Source organism: Heterodontus francisci, chromosome 29 (assembly GCF_036365525.1).
Source record: "Heterodontus francisci isolate sHetFra1 chromosome 29, sHetFra1.hap1, whole genome shotgun sequence".
NCBI lineage: Eukaryota > Metazoa > Chordata > Chondrichthyes > Heterodontiformes > Heterodontidae > Heterodontus > Heterodontus francisci.
Genome location: NC_090399.1, coordinates 13,381,725 through 13,400,209, shown reverse-complemented (window position 1 = coordinate 13,400,209; position 18,485 = coordinate 13,381,725). Strand labels below are relative to the sequence as shown.

The window sequence follows — 18,485 nt, the reverse complement described above, 5'->3', positions numbered from 1 at the left end:
CCACTCCCCCCCATTACCCTGCTCACCACAGTGACTGTCCACTCTTCCCCCATTACCCTGCTCACCACAGTGACTGTCCACTCCCCCCCTTACCCTGCTCACCACAGTGACTGTCCACACCCCTTTATTATCCTGCTCCCCACAGTGACTGTCCACTCCCCCCCCTTACCCTGCTCACCACAGTGACTGTCCACACCCCTTTATTATCCTGCTCCCCACAGTGACTGTCCACTCCCCCCCATTACCCTGCTCACCACAGTGACTGTCCACTCCCCCCTATTACCCTGCTCACCACAGTGACTGTCCACTCCTCCCCATTACCCTGCTCACCACAGTGACTGTCCACTCCCCCCGATTCCCCTGCTCACCACAGTGACTGTCCACTCCCCCCCCCATTGCCCTGCTCTTTTTCCATTACCCTGCTCTCTCTCCCTGCTACTCTACTGTCTCTCCCTGCTACTCTACTGTCTCTCCCTGCAACCCTGCACTCCCTCCCTGTTACCCTACTCTCTCTCCCTGTTACCCTGCTCTCTCTCCCTGCTACTCTGCTCTCTCTCCCTGCTTCCCTGCTCTCTCCCTGTTACCCCACTCTCTCTCCCTGCTACCCTTCACTCTCTCCCTGTTACCCTGCTCTCTCCCCCTGCTTCCCTGCACTCTCTCCCTTTTACCCTGCTCTCTCTCCCTGCTTCCCTGCTCTCTCCCTGTTACCCCACTCTCTCTCGCTGCTACCCTGCACTCTCTCCCTGTTACCCCACTCTCTCTCCCTGCTACCCTGCACTCTCTCCCTGTTACCCTGCTCTCTCTCCCTGTTACCCTGCTCTCCCCCGATTATCCTGTTCTCTCTCCCTGTTACCTTGCTCTCTCCCTGTTACCTTGCTCTCCCTTTTAACCTGCTCTCCCCCACCCCCCAGTCTCCCCAGTTACTGTGTTCTCTCAGCATCCTGTTTGCTTCCTCCATCTCCTGAGCTAATCCTCTTTCTCCTCAACCAAATCCCCCCTCTCCTCCCTCCACGGAACCCTCAGACCGACATCCTCAGCCCTGCTGCTAGCGAGGGGTTACTGAAAACATTGCACACAGATATGAAACAGTCCTATTGTGTAAACTGCATTAACAACAGGACCTGCCTGACAAATCCCTCGAAGCCTCTGGAGCCCACTCCTGTGGTGTCTGTGTATGATGCCCGAGGGGAATTCTGGATGAGGCATTCCGGGATCAGGGCCATTCACTCAGTCTGCTGTTAATTAGACTGAGTCCTAATGAAGTCCTGTGGGACCAGAGGCAGATGCTCGGTGACAGCTGCAAGACAAGGACTTCCTCCCTCTCGCGACACCATCCAACAAAGCAAGGAAATGATTAGAAAAAAAAAGAGCAACAGTAATTTGTCACTGACACAAGCTGGAATTTGAGAGGTCTCAGATTTATGGAAATCATTCGGATGAACGTTGTCATGGAGATGAGAGATGAGCTCAGCCTATCAGGACCGCCCCTCCCGCGTGCCCCCTCCACACTATTAACTGTGTTCAGACTGAGGAACAGGAAGGAGGCCATTTAGTCCCTCGAAACCTTTCTACCAGTCAATTCGAACAACTCCATTTACCTGCTTTATTTCCACATCCCTTGAGACCCTGACCGAAACAAAAAACTCGATCAATCCTATTTTTAAAAGCTCCAATTGACTGCTAACCTCCACAGCCTTCAGTATAGAGAATTCTAGATCTCTACAACCCTTCCTGTGGAAAATGCTTCCCGATTTCCCTCCTAATTTTAAGGTTATGACCCCTCGTTCTTTATTCCCCCACCAGAAGAAATAGTTTCTCCGTCCTATCAAATCCCTTTTTTTTGTTCGTTCATGGGACATGAACGTCGCTGGCCAGGCCAGCATTTATTGTCCATGCTTAATTGCCCTTGAGAAGGTGGTGGTGAGCTGCCTTCTTGAACCGCTGCAGTCCATTTGGGGTAGGTACACCCACAGTGCTGTTAGGAAGGGAGTTCCAGGATTTTGATCCAGTGACAGTGAAGGGATGGCGATATAGTTTCAAGTCAGGATGTTATGTTATTTGAAGGGGAACTTGTAGGTGGTGGTGTTCCCATGTATCTGCTGCCCTTGTCCTTCTAGGTGGTAGAGGTCACGGGTTTGGAAGGTGCTGTCTAAGGAGCCTTGGTGCATTGCTGCAGTGCACCTATAAACGGTACACACTGCTGCCACTGTGCATCGGTGGTGGAGGGGGTGAATGTTTAAGCTTTTAAGATTTTAAGCAGCTCAATCTTCTATACTTAAGGGAATACAAGCCATGTTTATGCAATCTTCCTGAAAATGTAGCACTTTAACCCCGGCATCATTCTAAAATGATGAATTTGGTATGGACCATCACACAGGTCGGGTAGAGGGGTTCAGAACACAGCTGGGTCCCCAGAGAGACCAAGCTATAAAGACCAGGAAGGCTCCTAGTTCAATCTTGGGTCCCACGAACAACGATATGAAAAAATGATCAGAAAACGTTGTTTCAGTGATGCTGGTTAAAGGAGAAATATTAGTTGAGAATACCCAGGGGAATTTCCCTGATCTTCCAATCATACTGTGCGATGTTCTCATATTCCCCATTCACCTGACAGAGCAGACGGGACCAGGGTTTAATATCTCATCTGAGAGACGACACTGCCCACTGGCCAGCACTCCCTCAGTACTGTCCCTCTGAGAGTGCTGCACTCCCTCAGTACTGTCCCTCTGAGAGTGCTGCACTCCCTCAGTACTGACCTCCGACAGTGCAGCACTCCTTCAGTACTGACATCCGACAGTGCAGCACTCCCTCAGTACTGTCCCCCTGAGAGTACATCTTTCCCTCAGTCCTGCCCCTCCGATAGTGCAGCATCCCTCATTACTGCCCCTCTGATAGTGTAGCACTCCCTCACTACTGCCCCTCCAACAGTGCAGCACTCCCTCAGTACTGACTTCCGACAGTGCAGCACTCCCTCAGTACTGTCTCCCCGAAGATGCAGCAGTCCCTCAGAGCTGTCCCTCTGACAGTTCAGAGCTCCCTCAGTACTGACCCTCCTTCAGTGCAGCACTCCCTTAGTATTGACCCTCCAACAGTGCAGCACTCCCTCAGTACTGACCTCTGACAGTGCTGCACTCCCTCAGTACTGACCCTCCTTCAGTGCAGCACTCCCTTAGTATTGACCCTCCAACAGTGCAGCACTCCCTCAGTACTGACCTCTGACAGTGCTGCACTCCCTCACTACTGACCTCCGACAGTGCAGCACTCCTTCAGTACTGACATCCGACAGTGCAGCACTCCCTCAGTACTGCCATCCGACAGTGCAGCACCCCCTCAGTACTGACCTCCGACAGTGCAGCACTCCCTCAGTACTGACCTCTGACAGTGCAGCACTCCCTCAGTACTGACCTCCAACAGTGCAGCACCCCCTCAGTACTGACCTCCGACAGTGCAGCACTCCCTCAGTACTGACCTCCAACAGTGCAGCACTCCCTCAGTACTGACCTCCAACAGTGCAGCACCCCCTCACTACTGCCCTCCGACAGTGCAGCACTCCCTCAGTACTGACCTCCGACAGTACAGCACTCCTTCAGTACTGACCTCCGACAGTGCAGCACTCCCTCAGTACTGACCTCCGACAGTACAGCACTCCTTCAGTACTGACATCCGACAGTGCAGCACTCCCTCAGTACTGACCTCTGACAGTGCAGCACTCCCTCAGTACTGACTTCCGACAGTGCAGCACTCCCTCAGTACTGCCCTCCTACAGTGCAGCACCCCCTCAGTACTGACCTCTGACAGTGCAGCACTCCCTCAGTACTGACCTCCAACAGTGCAGCACCCCCTCAGTACTGACCTCCGACAGTGCAGCACTCCCTCAGTACTGACCTCCAACAGTGCAGCACCCCCTCACTACTGCCCTCCGACAGTGCAGCACCACCTCAGTACTGACCTCCGACAGTGCAGCACTCCCTCAGTACTGACCTCCGACAGTACAGCAGTCCCTCAGTACTGACCTCCGACAGTGCAGCACCCCCTCAGTACTGACCTCCGACAGTGCAGCACTCCCTCAGTACTGACCTCCGAGAGTGCAGCACCCCCTCACTACTGCCCTCCAACAGTGCAGCACCCCCTCAGTACTGACCTCCGACAGTGCAGCACTCCCTCAGTACTGACCTCTGACAGTGCAGCACTCCCTCAGTACTGACCTCCGACAGTGCAGCACTCCTTCAGTACTGACATCTGACAGTGCAGCACCCCCTCAGTACTCACCTCCGACAGTACAGCACTCCCCCAGTACTGACCTCCGACAGTGCTGCACCCCCTCACTACTGCCCTCCGACAGTGCAGCACCCCCTCAGTACTGACCTCCGACAGTGCAGCACCCCCTCAGTACTGACCTCCGACAGTACAGCACTCCCCCAGTACTGACCTCCGACAGTACAGCACTCCTTCAGTACTGACCTCCGACAGTGCAGCACTCCCTCAGTACTGACTTCCGACAGTACAGCACTCCCCCAGTACTGACCTCCGACAGTGCAGCACCCCCTCACTACTGCCCTCCGACAGTGTAGCACCCCCTCAGTACTGACCTCCGACAGTGCAGCACCCCCTCAGTACTGACCTCCGACAGTGCAGCACTCCCTCAGTACTGACCTCCGACAGTGCAGCACCCCCTCACTACTGCCCTCCGACAGTGCAGCACCCCCTCAGTACTGACCTCCGACAGTGCAGCACTCCCTCAGTACTGACCTCTGACGTGTTGGAATCACTTTCTCTCCTGTGGATGTGATCCAGCCAGGGAGCGGGACACCACTGTGGTTTCTGTAGGACTGCTCACCATGCGATCAAAGGCTGCCCAGGCCTTTGTAAGCATCATTACCCCACCTCCATGTCCCACAGGATCCTGCATCTCGGGCAAGATCCAGCCAGGGAGATGGCGGTGCAGTGGTGATGGCACTGAACTAGTAATCCAAAGGCCCAGGCTAATGCCCTGCCGACACTGGTTGAAATCCCACCATGGTGGAGTTTAAGTTCGATTAATTAATACTTCGATTAATAGTCCCAGTAATGGTGCCATGAAAATATCATCGAGTGTCATAAAAACCCATCTGGTTCACTACCTTCCTTCGGGGAAGGAAATCTGCTGTCCTTGCCTGGTCTGGCCTACATGTGACTCCAGACCCACAGTAATTAGAGATGAGCAAAAAATGCTATGAACACATTCCATAAACAAATTTTAAAAAAACACTTCCACAAAGGCGTGACCTTCCAGTTGTCAGCAGAGAACTGAATGATGCATCCAAGAGGCAGATTGAGGGAGATGGATAATGCCCTCTCTCAGCTATTACATTGACCCATGTCAGCCTCTGCTAGTGCTAATCAGGATCTAACATCAAGCCCCTGTGGCTGCTTCAAGGTGTCAGCCTTGGGGAGCACTCTCTCTCCTTTGAGTCAGTAGATCATGGGTTTAATTCCCACTCTAGAGACTTGGGCACAAAATCTAGACTGTTCAAGGTGTTGTCTTTTGAAAGAGAGGTTAATTAAAGGCCCTGTCTGTTCTCTCAGGTAGATATAAAAGATTGAAGGAAAGCATGGGAGTTCTCCCCAGTGTCCTGGTCAATACTCATCCCTCAGATAACACCTGAAAGCATATTGGATGGTAATATCTGGCTGTTTGCAAATTAGCTGCCACATTTTCTACAATACAGCAGTGACTGCACTTCAAAAAGCAGTTGATAGGCTGTTAAGTGCTTTGGGACATGATGAGGTTTTGCACTGGTGTGATGTAAGTGCAAGGGTTTAAAATTGATAAGCAGGAGATATTAGATAGGCTGTCTGTACTGAAATTGATAAGGGGCCAGTGCCAGATGAGATGCATCCAAGGATACTAAGGGAAGTGAGAGTGGAAATTGCAGAGGCACTGGCCATAATTTTTCAGCTTTCCTTAGACTCGGCGGTGGTGCCAGAGAACTGGAGAACTGCAATTGTTACACCCTTGTTCAAAAAAGGATGTAAAGATAAGCCCAGCAACTACAGGCCAGTCAGTTTAACGTCGGTGACGGGGAAGCTTCTAGAAACGATAATTTGGGTCAAAATTAAAAGCCACTTGGACAAATGCGGGTTAATTAAAGACAGTGAGCATGAATTTGTTAGGAGAAATCGTGTCTAACTAACCTGCTTGAGTTTTTTGATGAGGTAACAGAGAGGGCTGATGAGGGCAATGCTGTTGATGTGGTGTACATGGACTTCCAAAAGGTATTTGATAAAGTGCCACACAACAGACTTGTGAGCAAAGTTACAGGTCATGGAATAAAAGGGACAGTAGCAACATGGATACGGAATTAGCTGAGTGACAGGGAAGAAAGAGTAGTAGTTAACGTTTGTTTTTCGGACTGGAGGAAGGTTTGTAGTGGAGTGCCCCAGGGGTTGGTGTCAAGACCCCCTCCTCTTCCTGATATATATTAATGACCTAGACCTTGGTGTACAGGGCACAATTTCAAAATTTGCAGATGATGCAAAACTTGGAAGCATTGTGAGGAGGGTAGTGTAGAACTTCAAAAGGACGTGGATATGGAATGGACAGACAAGTGGCAGATGAAATTTAATGCAGAGAAATGTGAAGTGATTCATAGGAACATAGGAGCCCATCGAGCCTGCCCCGCCATTCATTATGATCATGGCTGATCATTCACTTCAGTGCCTTTTTCCCACACTATCCTCATATCCCTTTATGTCATTTGTATTTAGAAATCTGTCAATCTCTGCTTTAAACATTACACAGTGACTGAGCTTCCATAGCCCTCTGGGGTAGAGAATTCCAAAGATTCACAACCTTCTCCTCATCTTTGCCATAAGTGGCTTCCCCTTTATTTTGAAATTGTCCCCTCGTACGAGACTTCACAACCAGGGGAAACATCTTACCTGCATCTACCCGGTCTATTCCTATAAGTATTTTGTGGTTTAAATGAGATCATCTCTTATTCTTTGAAACTCTAGAGAATACAAGCCCAGTTTCCCCTATCTCTCTTCACAGTACAGTCTCACCATCCCAGGAACAAGTCTGGTCAACTGTTCTTGCACTCCCTAAATGGCAATAATATCTTTCCTAAGGAAAGAGGACCAAAACTGCACCCAGTTCACCAGGTGGGGTCTAACCAAGGTTCTATACAATTGAAGCAAGACTTCAGTACTCCTGTACTCAAATCCTCTTGTGATAAAGGCTAACATACCTTTAGCCTTCCTAATTGCTTGCTGCACCTGCATGTTAGCTTTCAGTGACTTATTGACAAGGAAACGTGGGTCCCTTTGTACATCTACACTTTCTAATCTCTTACCATTTAAGAAATACTCTGCACATCTGTTCCTCCTACCAAAATGGATAACCTCACATTTTTCCACATTACATTCCATCTGCCACGTTTTTGCCCACTCACTAAGTCTGTCTAAATCCCTTGAAGCTGCTTTGCATCTTCCTCACAACACACATTCCCACCTAGTTTTGTGTTATCCATGAACTTGGAAATACTACATTTGGTCCCCATATCCAAATCATTGATATATATTGTGAACAGCTGGAGCCCAAACACTGATCCCTGCGGTACCCCACTAGTCACAGCCTGCCAATGCGAGAATGACCTGTTTATTCCTAGTCTCTGCTTTCTGCCTGTTAACCAGTCCTTAACCCATGTCAGTATTACCTCCTATCCCTTGTGCTTTAATTTTGCTAACCAACCTCCTGTGGGGGACTTTGTCAAAAACCTTCTGAAAATTCAAGTATATCACGTCCACCAACTCCCCTTTATCAATTCTGTTAGTAACGTCCTCAAAAAACTCCAACAGGTTCATCAAACATGATTTTCCATTCATAAATATATGTTGGTTATGCCCAATCAGATCATTACTTTCCAAGTGTCCATTTATCACTTCCCAATGACTGATGCAAGGCTAACAGGTCTGTAATTCCTTGTTTTCTCTCTCCCTCCCTTCTCAAATAGTGGGGTGACATTTGCAACCTTCCAATCTGTAGGAACCACTCCAGAATCTATAGAATTTTGGAAGATGATCACCAATGCATCCACTATCTCCATAGCTACCTCGTTCAAAACTCTGGGATGTAGAAAATCAGGTCCTGGGGACTTATCAACCTTCAGCCCCATTAATTTCTCCAATACAACCTTCTTACCAATACAAATGTCCTGCAATTCCTCATTCTCCCTAATCCCTTGGATCTCTAATTCTGGGAGATTCCTTGTATCTTCCTCAGTGAAGACAGACACAAAGTAATCATTTAGCTTCTCTGCCATTTCTCTATCCCCCATTATAAATTCTCCTGACTCTGCCTGTAATGGACCCACATTTGTCTGAGCCAAACGTTTCCTTTTTATGTATTGTAGAAGCTTTAAGAGTCCGTTTTTATATTTTTTGCTAGCTTACATTCATATTCCATTCTCCCTTTCTTTATCAGTTTCTTTGTTCTCCTTTGCTGAATTCTAAAATCCTCCCAATCCTCAGGTTTACTACTATTTCTGGCAACTTTATAGGCCTTTTCTTTTAATCTTATACAATCCTTAACTTCCTTTGTTAGCCACTGTTGACAGCCTTTACTTTTGGGGTTTTTGTGCCTTGAAAGAATCTATAGTTGCTGTAAATTTGTGTAATATTTCTTTAAAGACTATCCATTGCCTATGTACTGATTTACTTTGTTACAAAAAACGAGGAAAGGCAATATAAGTTAAAGGGTACAATTCTAAAGGGGTACTTGGACACTGACCCTCCTATTCCATGAGCCTCAATTTTGTTAAATACTTGGGAACAAAACAACCATGGATGGATCCAAATGGAGAAGCCTCCGTCATCAAGCAATCTCCACATTCAAGGAGAACGGAGTCAGGTCCCTACAGGACAAGTGAGCACTCCACAAAACCAGTGACTTCACCCATCCCTCCAACAGCGACTTCAATGTAATATTTGCAGTCAGATCTGCGAGTCAAGATTTGGTTTAACAGACGAGACAACACCAATCTAGATGGTCACCTTATCTGTTGAAGCGACGGAGGCATCCATCATCATCGTCAAGGCTACCGCTGGGTGACGCTCCGTGCCTGGACCACACATCTGTAAAGTCGGCCCTACTTTCGACACATCAGAAAGCATTAAGGAGCGTCTTAAAGGAGAGAAACACGGAGGGAGGGTATTCCAGAGCTTATGCCTCCAGGCAGCTGAAGGCATGGCCACCAATGGCGGAGTGATTGAAATCAAGGAAGCACAAGAGGACAGAATTGGGGGAGTGCAGAGATCTTCGAGTGTTGCAGGGCTGGGAGAGGTTATAAAGATAGAGAGGGGGGCGAGGCAATGGAGGAATTTGAAAACAAGAATGAAAATTTGTAAATTGTGTCATTTATAGACAAAATATATTTGGAATCTCCAAATGCCTTCCAAAAGGTATTTGATACAGTGCTGCACAACAGACTTGTGAGCAAAGTTTCAGCTCGTGGAATAAAAGGGACAGTAGCGACATGGATACAAAATTCACTGAGGGACAGGAAGCAAAGAGTAGTGGTTTTTTCTTTTTTTTTAGAGATACAGCACTGAAACAGGCCCTTCGGCCCACCGAGTCTGTGCCGACCATTAACCACCCATTTATACTAATCCTACACTAATCCCATATTCCTACCACATCCCCACCTGTCCCTATATTCCCCTACCACCTACCTATACTAGGGGCAATTTATAATGGCCAATTTACCTATCAACCTGAAAGTCTTTTGGCTTGTGGGAGGAAACCGGAGCACCTGGAGGAAACCCACGCAGACACAGGGAAAAGTTGAAAACTCCACACAAGCAGTACCCAGAATTGAACCCAGGTCGCTGGAGCTGTGAGGCTGCGGTGCTAACCACTGCGCCACTGTTCATGGATATTGTTTCTCGGACTGGAGGAAGGTTTTTACTGGAATTCCCTAGGGGTCAGTGTTGAGACCCTTGCTCTTCCTGATATATAATAATGACCTATGTCTTGGTGTACAGAGCACAGTTTCAAGATTTGCGGATGATATAAAACTTGGAAGCATTGTGAACTGTGAGGGGGGTAGTGTTAAACTTCAAAAGGATATAGATAAGTTAATGGAATGGACAGATAAGTGGCAGATGACATTTAATGCAGAGAAGTGCGAAGTGATTCATTTTGGTCGGAAGAATACAGAGAGACAATATAAAATAAAGGGTGAAATTCTAAAAGGGGTGCAGGAGTAGATAGACCTGGGTGTATCTGTGCATAAGTCATTTAAGGTGGCAGGACAGGTTGAGAGTGTGGTTAATAAAACATACAGCATCCTAGGCTCTATCAGTAGGGGCATAGAGTACAAGAGCAAGGAGGTTATGTTGAACTAGTTCAGCCTCAGTCTGGAGTATTGCATCCAGTTCTGGGCGCCACACTTTAGGAAAGGTGAAGACATTGGAGAGAGTTCAGAAAAGGTTCACGAGAATGGTTCCAGGGATGAGGAACTTCCATTACATGGATAGATTGGAGAAGTTGGGACTGCTTTCTTTGGAGAAGAGAAGGTTAAGAGTTGATTTGATAGAGGTATCCAAAATCATGAGGGGTCTGGACACAGTAGAGAGGGAAAAACTGTTCCTATTGGGGGAAGGATCAAAGACTAAAGGTAAACGAGATTTAAGGTAATTGACAAAAGAAGCAATGGGGACATGAGGAAAAACTTTTTCACGCAGTGAGTGGTTCGGATCTGGAATGCACTGCCTGGTGGAGGCAGGTCCAATCGAGGCATCCAAGAGGGAACTGGATTATTATCTGAAAAGGAAGTCTGGGCAGGGCTGCAGGGAGAAGGCGGGAGAGTGGCACCAGGTAAACGACTCTTTCAGAGAGCCAGCACAGACACAACAGGCCGAATGGCCTCCTCCTGTGCTGTAACAGTTCTGTGATTCCGTGAACCTTACGGAGAAACTATTAACATTCTCAAAATGGGCCGGTGGAATAAACAGTCAAGCGTGTAACGTGCTGTCACATGGGGTGCTTTTCTCTTCCTTTGTCTCCTCACAGTTGAAGCAGATGAAGGAGCTGGAGCGAGAGCGCGATGCCCTTTTGCACGGGCTGGAGATGGTGGAGCGGGCACGGGACTGGTATCATCAGCAGATCCACACTGTGCACCAGAAACAGAAGCATCTCAGGCAGGGCTTTGGAAACAGGGTGAGTTCTGGGATGGCAATAGCTAGTTCCACCTGACTGCTGGGCGCAGAGAATCCCTCCCACTCCCACTTTCATGCAGTGCCCAGTTTCTTGGCTTCTCACAGTATCCGCGGAGTGGGTCTTTGGCCTAGCTGTAGCATTACTGCCCTTAAGTCATAGCCAGATAGTTCCAGAGAATGGAGACTGGAGCTCTGTCTCTGAATTCTGGGTTACTGACCAGTGCGATACTCATATCCAGTAGGCTGACACCTCTCCATCAGCCACCGCACCCCACTCCACCATCATATGGGTCATGGGAGCCAATAAAACCGCCCCAGCTTATCTAACTAACCACACTAATGCCTGATCTCAAGATGGGAAGAGTGTTCACATTGCAATCGATCAGAGCGTCATTCAGTCTGCAAATCCTTCCACTACTTTCCCACTGTCCTCCAAGGGAAGAGTGAAAACTGGTGAAGATAAAAACTCAATTTCAGTGCAGAGATTGGGGTTTGAGTTCAGTGTATCACTGGGCGGGCGAGAAATTCATTGTGGAAAAACACACACACACGCAGCTCACTACCACCTTCTCAAGGGCAATTAGGGATGGGCAATAAATGCTGGCCGAGCCAGCGTCACCCACATCCCATGAATGAATTTTTAAAAAACACAGCGGTTTCGATGCTGACACTGTGAACACCAGTGGTTTAGATACTGACACTGTGAACACTGGTCGTTTAGATGCTGACACTGTGAACACCAGTGGTTGAGATGCTGACACTGTGAACACCAGTGGTTTAGATGCTAACTGGGTGCCTGAATTTCTCAGCATGTCTGGGCCCCATTTCTCACCCAAGAAAGTTTCAACCATTTGCGGACAGCCACCTAAATTCAGGAATTATGTCAGACTGATGACCTGATGAGGTCTTATTAATAAACCAATGCTATCATATTAATGGCCTGATGATTTCATAATAATGGCATTGTGATGTCAGCCATTACGATGTCATTAACTATCTTATGATGTCAACCTGGTGATGTCACATTAATGACCACAGTAATACTGTGCCCAAGGAGATGTCTGTGTTCCTGCATCCAGCTTTGCGAAAGGTGTCAAAGGCAGCACAATCCCTCTGGGGGAAAGAGTTCAATCTAAGATATTGGAGACATCAGCAAATCAAATCCCACATACCCACCACCACCACCCCCCCTCCATTGGAACTGTCAGTGTCCCATCGCTACTTGTCACTGGGTGTTATGCAAGGGCTGGGAGCCACGACACGGATCCTAGCCCCGAGCTGTTGGGGACAAGTGGGTGGGATCGTTCCCTCTGAGTACTTTGTTGCTCCCCACCTTCCACCGATGCCTGTTTCTCACGCTGCTGTTCTCTTGTTCCAGGATTACCTCACTGACTCTCACCAGAATCGAGCCTGCCTTCTATTGGCTAAGATCCAGGAAGTGAATTGCTGCCTCAGCGACCTCATTTCCTCTTCTGGAAAGGTTCGTCTCTGTGAAGAATGGCCAACGTGGCAGCTCAAGAGGACCCAGCCTCCACCAGATTGCGCACGGCTAGGGGACAGGGGGAGAGGAGCCTCCTCCTTATTGTGCCTACAGGAAGGGAGAGAAGCCCCTCACCCACTTCACCCTCATGGCATACAGCTGGCAGCGGGGGTGGTGTAGAAGGAGGAGGAGGAGAAGAACCAGTCTTACCCTCACTGTATATATCTGGGGGAAGGAAAGATACCCTAGCTGCACCCTCTGAAATGGCAAACAAGCCACTCAGTTGTATCAAACCGCTACAAAGTTTAAGAGAAGGAATGAAACCAGACGGACCACCCAGCATCGACCTAGGCACTGGAAAAGACAACGGAAAACACACTCCTGCCAACCTTGCAAAGTCCTCCTTACTAACATCCGGGGGCTTGTGCCAAAGTTGGGAGAGCTGTCCCACCGGCAGGACAGACCCAGAAGAGGTGGTGGAAAAGTGGTATACAGACGGAAGAGAGTTGCCCTGTGAGTCCTTAATATTGACTCCAGACCCCTGAACTGGACCAGCCACATAAATACTGTGGCTAAAAAAGCAGGTCAGAGGCTGGGAATTCTGCGGTGAGTAACTCACCTCCTGTTTCCCCAATGCCTGTCCACCATCTACAAGGCACATGTCAAGAGTGCGATGGAATACTCTCCACTTGCCTGGATGGGTGCAGCTCCAACAATACTCAAGAAGCTCAACACCAACCAAGACAAAGCATCGTGCTTGATTGTCACCCCATACACAGACATTTACTCCCTCCACCACCGATGCACAGTGGCAGCAGCGTGTACCATCTACAAGATGCACTGCAGCAACTCACCAAGGCTCCTTCAACAATACCTTCCAAACCCACAATTTCTACCACCTAGAAGGATAAGGGCTGCAGGTGCATGGGAACACCACCACCTGCAAGTTCCCCTCCAAGCCACTCACCATCCTGACTTGCAACTATATCGTCATTCCTTCACTGTTGCTGGGTCAAATCCTGGAATGTCCTAACAGCACTGTGGGCATACCTACACCCCAAGGACTGCAGTGGTTCAAGAAGGCAGCTCACCACCACCTTCTCAGGGGCAATTCAGGCTGGGCAATAGATGCTGACCTAGCCAGCGACACCAACATCCCACAAGTGAATACAAAAACCCTCACTGTAAAAAGGGGGGTACTAGCATCGTGGTTATGTTACTAGGCTAGTAAATCAGTGCCTGGACTAATAATCTGGAGCCAAAAACTGAAAATGCTGGAAATACTCAGTAGGTCTGGCAGCATCTGTGGAGAGAGAAGCAGAGTTGACGTTTCAGGTCCATGTGACCTTTCATCAGGATCATCAGGTTCTGATTAAAGGTCACACAGACCGGAAACATTAACTCTGTTTTCTCTCCACAGACGCTGAGCATTTCCAGCATTTTCGGTTTTTGTTTCAGATTTCCAGCACCTGCAGCATTTTGCTTTTGCAGTGATCGGGAGAAATTAGTTCAAATCCCACCATGGAGCTTAAATTCACTCAGTTAAATAAATCTGGAGTAAAAAGCTGGAATCATTAATGGGGACCATGAAAACCATTGGATTGTCGTAAAAACCCATCTGCTTCACTAACTTCCTTTCGGGAAGGAAATCTGCTGTCCTTACCCAGTCAGGCCCACAGAAATGTGGTTGGCGTTTAATTGCCCTCTGAAATGAGCCACTCAGTTGTATGTAAGAAGCTGGCTCACCACTGCCTTCTCAGGGGGAATTAGGGCTATAAATGCTGGCCTAGCCAGCGACGCTCACATCCTGTGAATTGCCAAGATCCAGATTCCCATCAGATCACTGAGTGCTGCATTCCCAGGAATGGCCCTCCAGCAAGGCTGCGGTTTGGGTTCTGACCTTTTGCACCAGCTTCTAACCCCTGACCCCTCCCTGCTTTTGTTTGCAGTTGCCGTTCGCTCACCATCACGTCAGTGGCTTTGGCTCCCCCCTGAAAGTGATGGGGTTTCAACGGCAGCCAATCAGCTCGCTGAAAGAACAGAACCACCTATTAACCAAGGTACGTTCTACTGATGTTCAAAGGGATGCTCACCCACCCCTGGGCTTTGGGGCTGGGATCAGAGGGGAGGCTGTGAATGGCTTTGAGCTTGGACCGTCTCCTGGTAAAGGAGGTAGGACTATACAGTGGACAACAATAACTACCTCAATACCCTAACAGTGGGGCTTGAACCCTTAACCACCTGGCTAGTGTGGAACCAACTGTAAGTGAGTTGAGGCAACAACAACCTGTATTTATATAGCACCTTTAAACTAGTGAAATGGTCCAAGGCGCTTCACAGGAGTAACCATCACACAGAGTTTCATACTGAGCCACATAATGAGATATTAGAATGACTGACCAAAAACCTGGTCAAAGTGACCCCAATAATAACCCTGACACCCTCAGAAGGAAGGACACTCTGTGTGTGTCTGTTTCCTCCAACTATATGACTAACATTTTAGGTTTTAAGGAGCAGGTAAGAGGAGAGAGTGGCAGCGAGGTTTAGGGAGGTAATTACAGAGGTTAGTGCCCAGTCAACCGAAAGCGACTTATTCGAACACAGACTCTCTCGTCCCATTAGCTCTTTGCTCAGTTGCCAATCGGAAGTGCTGGGCCTCCAGTTCCAAACCAACCAGAGGGGCAGATTCTCCTGTTCCTGCAGCTTGGGGCTACTGGAATTCCATGGAACAGTGAATACATTCAGATGGGCTGCCTTTACAGATGGGCATTCCTCGCCTCCCAATTTTTCTAAGTGTGTCTCTCCAGGAGACTGGGGAATCAGCGCACGCTCCTCTTTGAAATAGTGGCCGCGGGATCTTTTCCATGCAGCTGTGAGGTTAGACGGGGGGAGGGGGGGGGGGGGGTGGCCTCGCTCTCATCCGAAAGACGGGCTCCTCCAATAGAGCAGCCCTCCTCCAGTACTGCACTGGGAGTGTCAGCCTAGATTACGGCCTCATGTCTCTAGAGTGAGGACTTCAACCCAAAACCCCTGAATCAGAGGAGAGAGTGCCAGCCAATGAGCTGACACCCTAATCGTTTTGTCTAACGATAGAAGGTGAGAAAGCTTCCTTGCAGCCAGTTGGTGCAGTTCGTACACCCAACGGCATTGATTTCAATCTCATTCATGTCTGTCCGACAGGAGCTGTCCATCAAGAGCGAGCGCATCACCCTCTTGGAGCAGGAGAAGATTTCTCTGATCAAGCGACTGATTGAGGTCCGAGAACAAGGCCACCCAGATTCCAGCTCCATTGACTCCAGCATCATCTAGCCTGCCGCTGTCCTCTCACTGCCCATTTCCTTTTTGGGGAAGGAGAGAGACTTCATTAAAGACTTCCCACTGTCCCAAACCTCTTCCAGTCAGGAACAAGTGACTGCCACCCTTGCTCCCGGTCACAAATCAGACAATGCCTCGACATTCCAGCCTCCCATGGAGCTAGAGACTGGATGAAAGTTTGCTCAATTCTATCCCCACTTGGAATGAGGGTGATGAGCAAAATATGGGACCAGGAGCAAGTACTGAATCACTGGGACTAACCCGAGCAATATTCCTCTTTTAGAGAGATCTGATGAAAAATGGACCATTGGCATTACCTCTCAACTTTGACCTTGGAAAGGTCATGTTAGGTCCAGCTTATAAGCCATAACCCTTGCTGTCTAATCAGGACTGCGATCTATTTATTCTGTATTTATATAAATTATTGTCAATGTTAAATTTATGCATGTGTCCGACCTTTTCAACACCTGACCTCTGACCCTTGGGGAGTTTCCCATCCCACAGGCATATCACAGTTTGGTCATGTCAGAGGGAGTGGGGCTGGAGACCACTTCAAACTTAGGGGAGGGTTTGGCTCCTAAAAGCTGTTCCCAAAACAAAACGGCCAATATTGAAAATTAAGTTGCTATTGTCAGCATCAGATCGGAACTAATAATACAACAACAACAAAAAATCCCGCAGTAGGGAGGGCCAGTCCTCCAGGAACTGATGATTAACCTCCAACACACTGCTGGCGAAACTGGGATGAAAAATCATAGGGGTTTCAAAAAGAATTTGTTTTCCTTTCATTTTATTTGAACTCTGAGAAATATTATTTAAAAGTTGATTTTGCATTATGAACGTGGGTTCCACGCTGGTTATTTTACTCCGAGCTTGAATAGGGAGACAGGCCGACTTGCATTTCCATAGTGTCTTTTCACAACATTCCAAAGCACTCCATACCTAATGAGGTACATTTCTTTTTGAACTGCTGCAGGAAAATGCTGCAGCCAGTTTGCATCCCAGCAGGGTCCCACAAACAGCATTGAGATAATGGCCGTCTACAGATAGTCTGCTTTTCTGTGATGTTGTCTGGGGGACAGATATTCGCAATCGACCGTGGGATTGCCCACGTCCACCAGAGATGGCAGACAGAACTCGGGTTCTATGTCTCAACGGAGAAACGGCACCTCCAACAGTGCAGCACCCCCCTCAGTACTGGCATTGAGAGTGCCAGCCTGGAATATGAGCTCAAATCTCTGCAGTGGGGATTGATCCCACTTTGTTCAGAACAGCGCGCGATGGGATTGTGTGCAAATACTTTAATCAGGGCAGCACCAGAGTATTCTTGAGCAACAACACGCATTTATACAGCGTACCTTCTTTTGTTAATAAATCAATATAAATACTGGAGTTGACGGTGAAAGGCTGTTTGAATGACAGCCAAGAAGAGTCCCAATTGGTTGATGAGGAATCTGTTCACTTTCCAATTGGACGGGGGAAAGGCGGGGCATCGCGAGGATGGTCTTCTCAGTCCAATGGCTGGAGGATGGGACAATAAGAGGCAGGAAGTCATGCGATCAAACCTTCAGGAAAACGTCCCTCAACAGTTGGCAACCCTATCCCTGCAGTGTTCACACGTCTGCGAGTCGGCGTGCAAATGCAGGGCTGGGATAAGACCGACAGCTCGATAAACAGCAAGCCGCAGGATGGAAAAGGGAACTTGTTATCCCTTTCAGTGGTGGGAGAGATTAAGTTGCTCAGTCCGAGGTCTGCAAAGTCCGTGAAGCATCACATGGCCCAATAGCCAGCAGTCTCAGCGATGGAACTGTATTCACCTTGGTATTTGATAATCAGTTCACTAACTGAGGCCCAAATTATTTTTTAATGTGTGAGGGGGCAGAGGGGGTTAGACTGTGGAAGGACTGGTTAATACAATGGGTCACATGCTGTCCTTTCCTCCTCTGGGACTGGGCGGGGCGGTGGGTCAGACACTGTCCTTTCCCCCTCTGGGATTGGGTGGGGCAGTGGGTCAGACATTGTCCTTTCCCCCTCTGGGACTGGGTGGGGCAGTGGGTCAGACACTGTCCTTTCCCCCTCTGGGATTGGGTGGGGCAGTGGGTCAGACACTGTCCTTTCCCCCTCTGGGATTGGGCGGGGCAGTGGATCAGACACTGTCTAGTCCCCCTCTGGGACTGGGCGGGGCAGTGGGTCAGACACCGCCCTTTCCCCCTCTGGGACTGTGTGGGACAGTGCGTCAGACACCATCCTTTTCCTCTCTGGGATTGGGCGCAGCAATGGGTCAGACACTGTCCTTTCCCCCTCTGGGACTGGGCGGGGCAGTGGGTCAGTCACCGCCCTTTCCCCGCTCTGGGACTGTGTGGGACAGTGCGTCAGACACCATCCTTTCCCCCTCTGGGGTGGGGCAGTGGGTCAGACACTGTCCTTTCCCCCTCTGGGACGGGGCGGGCCAGTGGGTCAGACACTGTCCTTTCCCCCTCTGGGACTGGGC

At 48.9% G+C, this 18,485-nt stretch overlaps 1 protein-coding gene across 2 annotated transcripts in view; it reads left to right on the top strand.

Moving 5' to 3' along the window:
* Positions 1–16,748, top strand: part of LOC137346139 (suppressor APC domain-containing protein 2-like) — an 80,267-nt gene extending 63,519 nt beyond the window's left edge. Inside the window, exons 3-6 of one of the 2 annotated variants that reach the window (XM_068009463.1) lie at positions 11,054–11,200; positions 12,578–12,679; positions 14,629–14,739; positions 15,860–16,748. In XM_068009463.1, the coding sequence (XP_067865564.1) occupies positions 11,054–11,200; positions 12,578–12,679; positions 14,629–14,739; positions 15,860–15,988 (489 nt within the window). In that variant the 3' untranslated portion in view covers positions 15,989–16,748. The remainder of the gene's footprint in view (positions 1–11,053; positions 11,201–12,577; positions 12,680–14,628; positions 14,740–15,859) is intronic. The other variant, XM_068009464.1, reaches the window with a different exon arrangement.
* Positions 16,749–18,485: the final 1,737 nt, after the last annotated feature.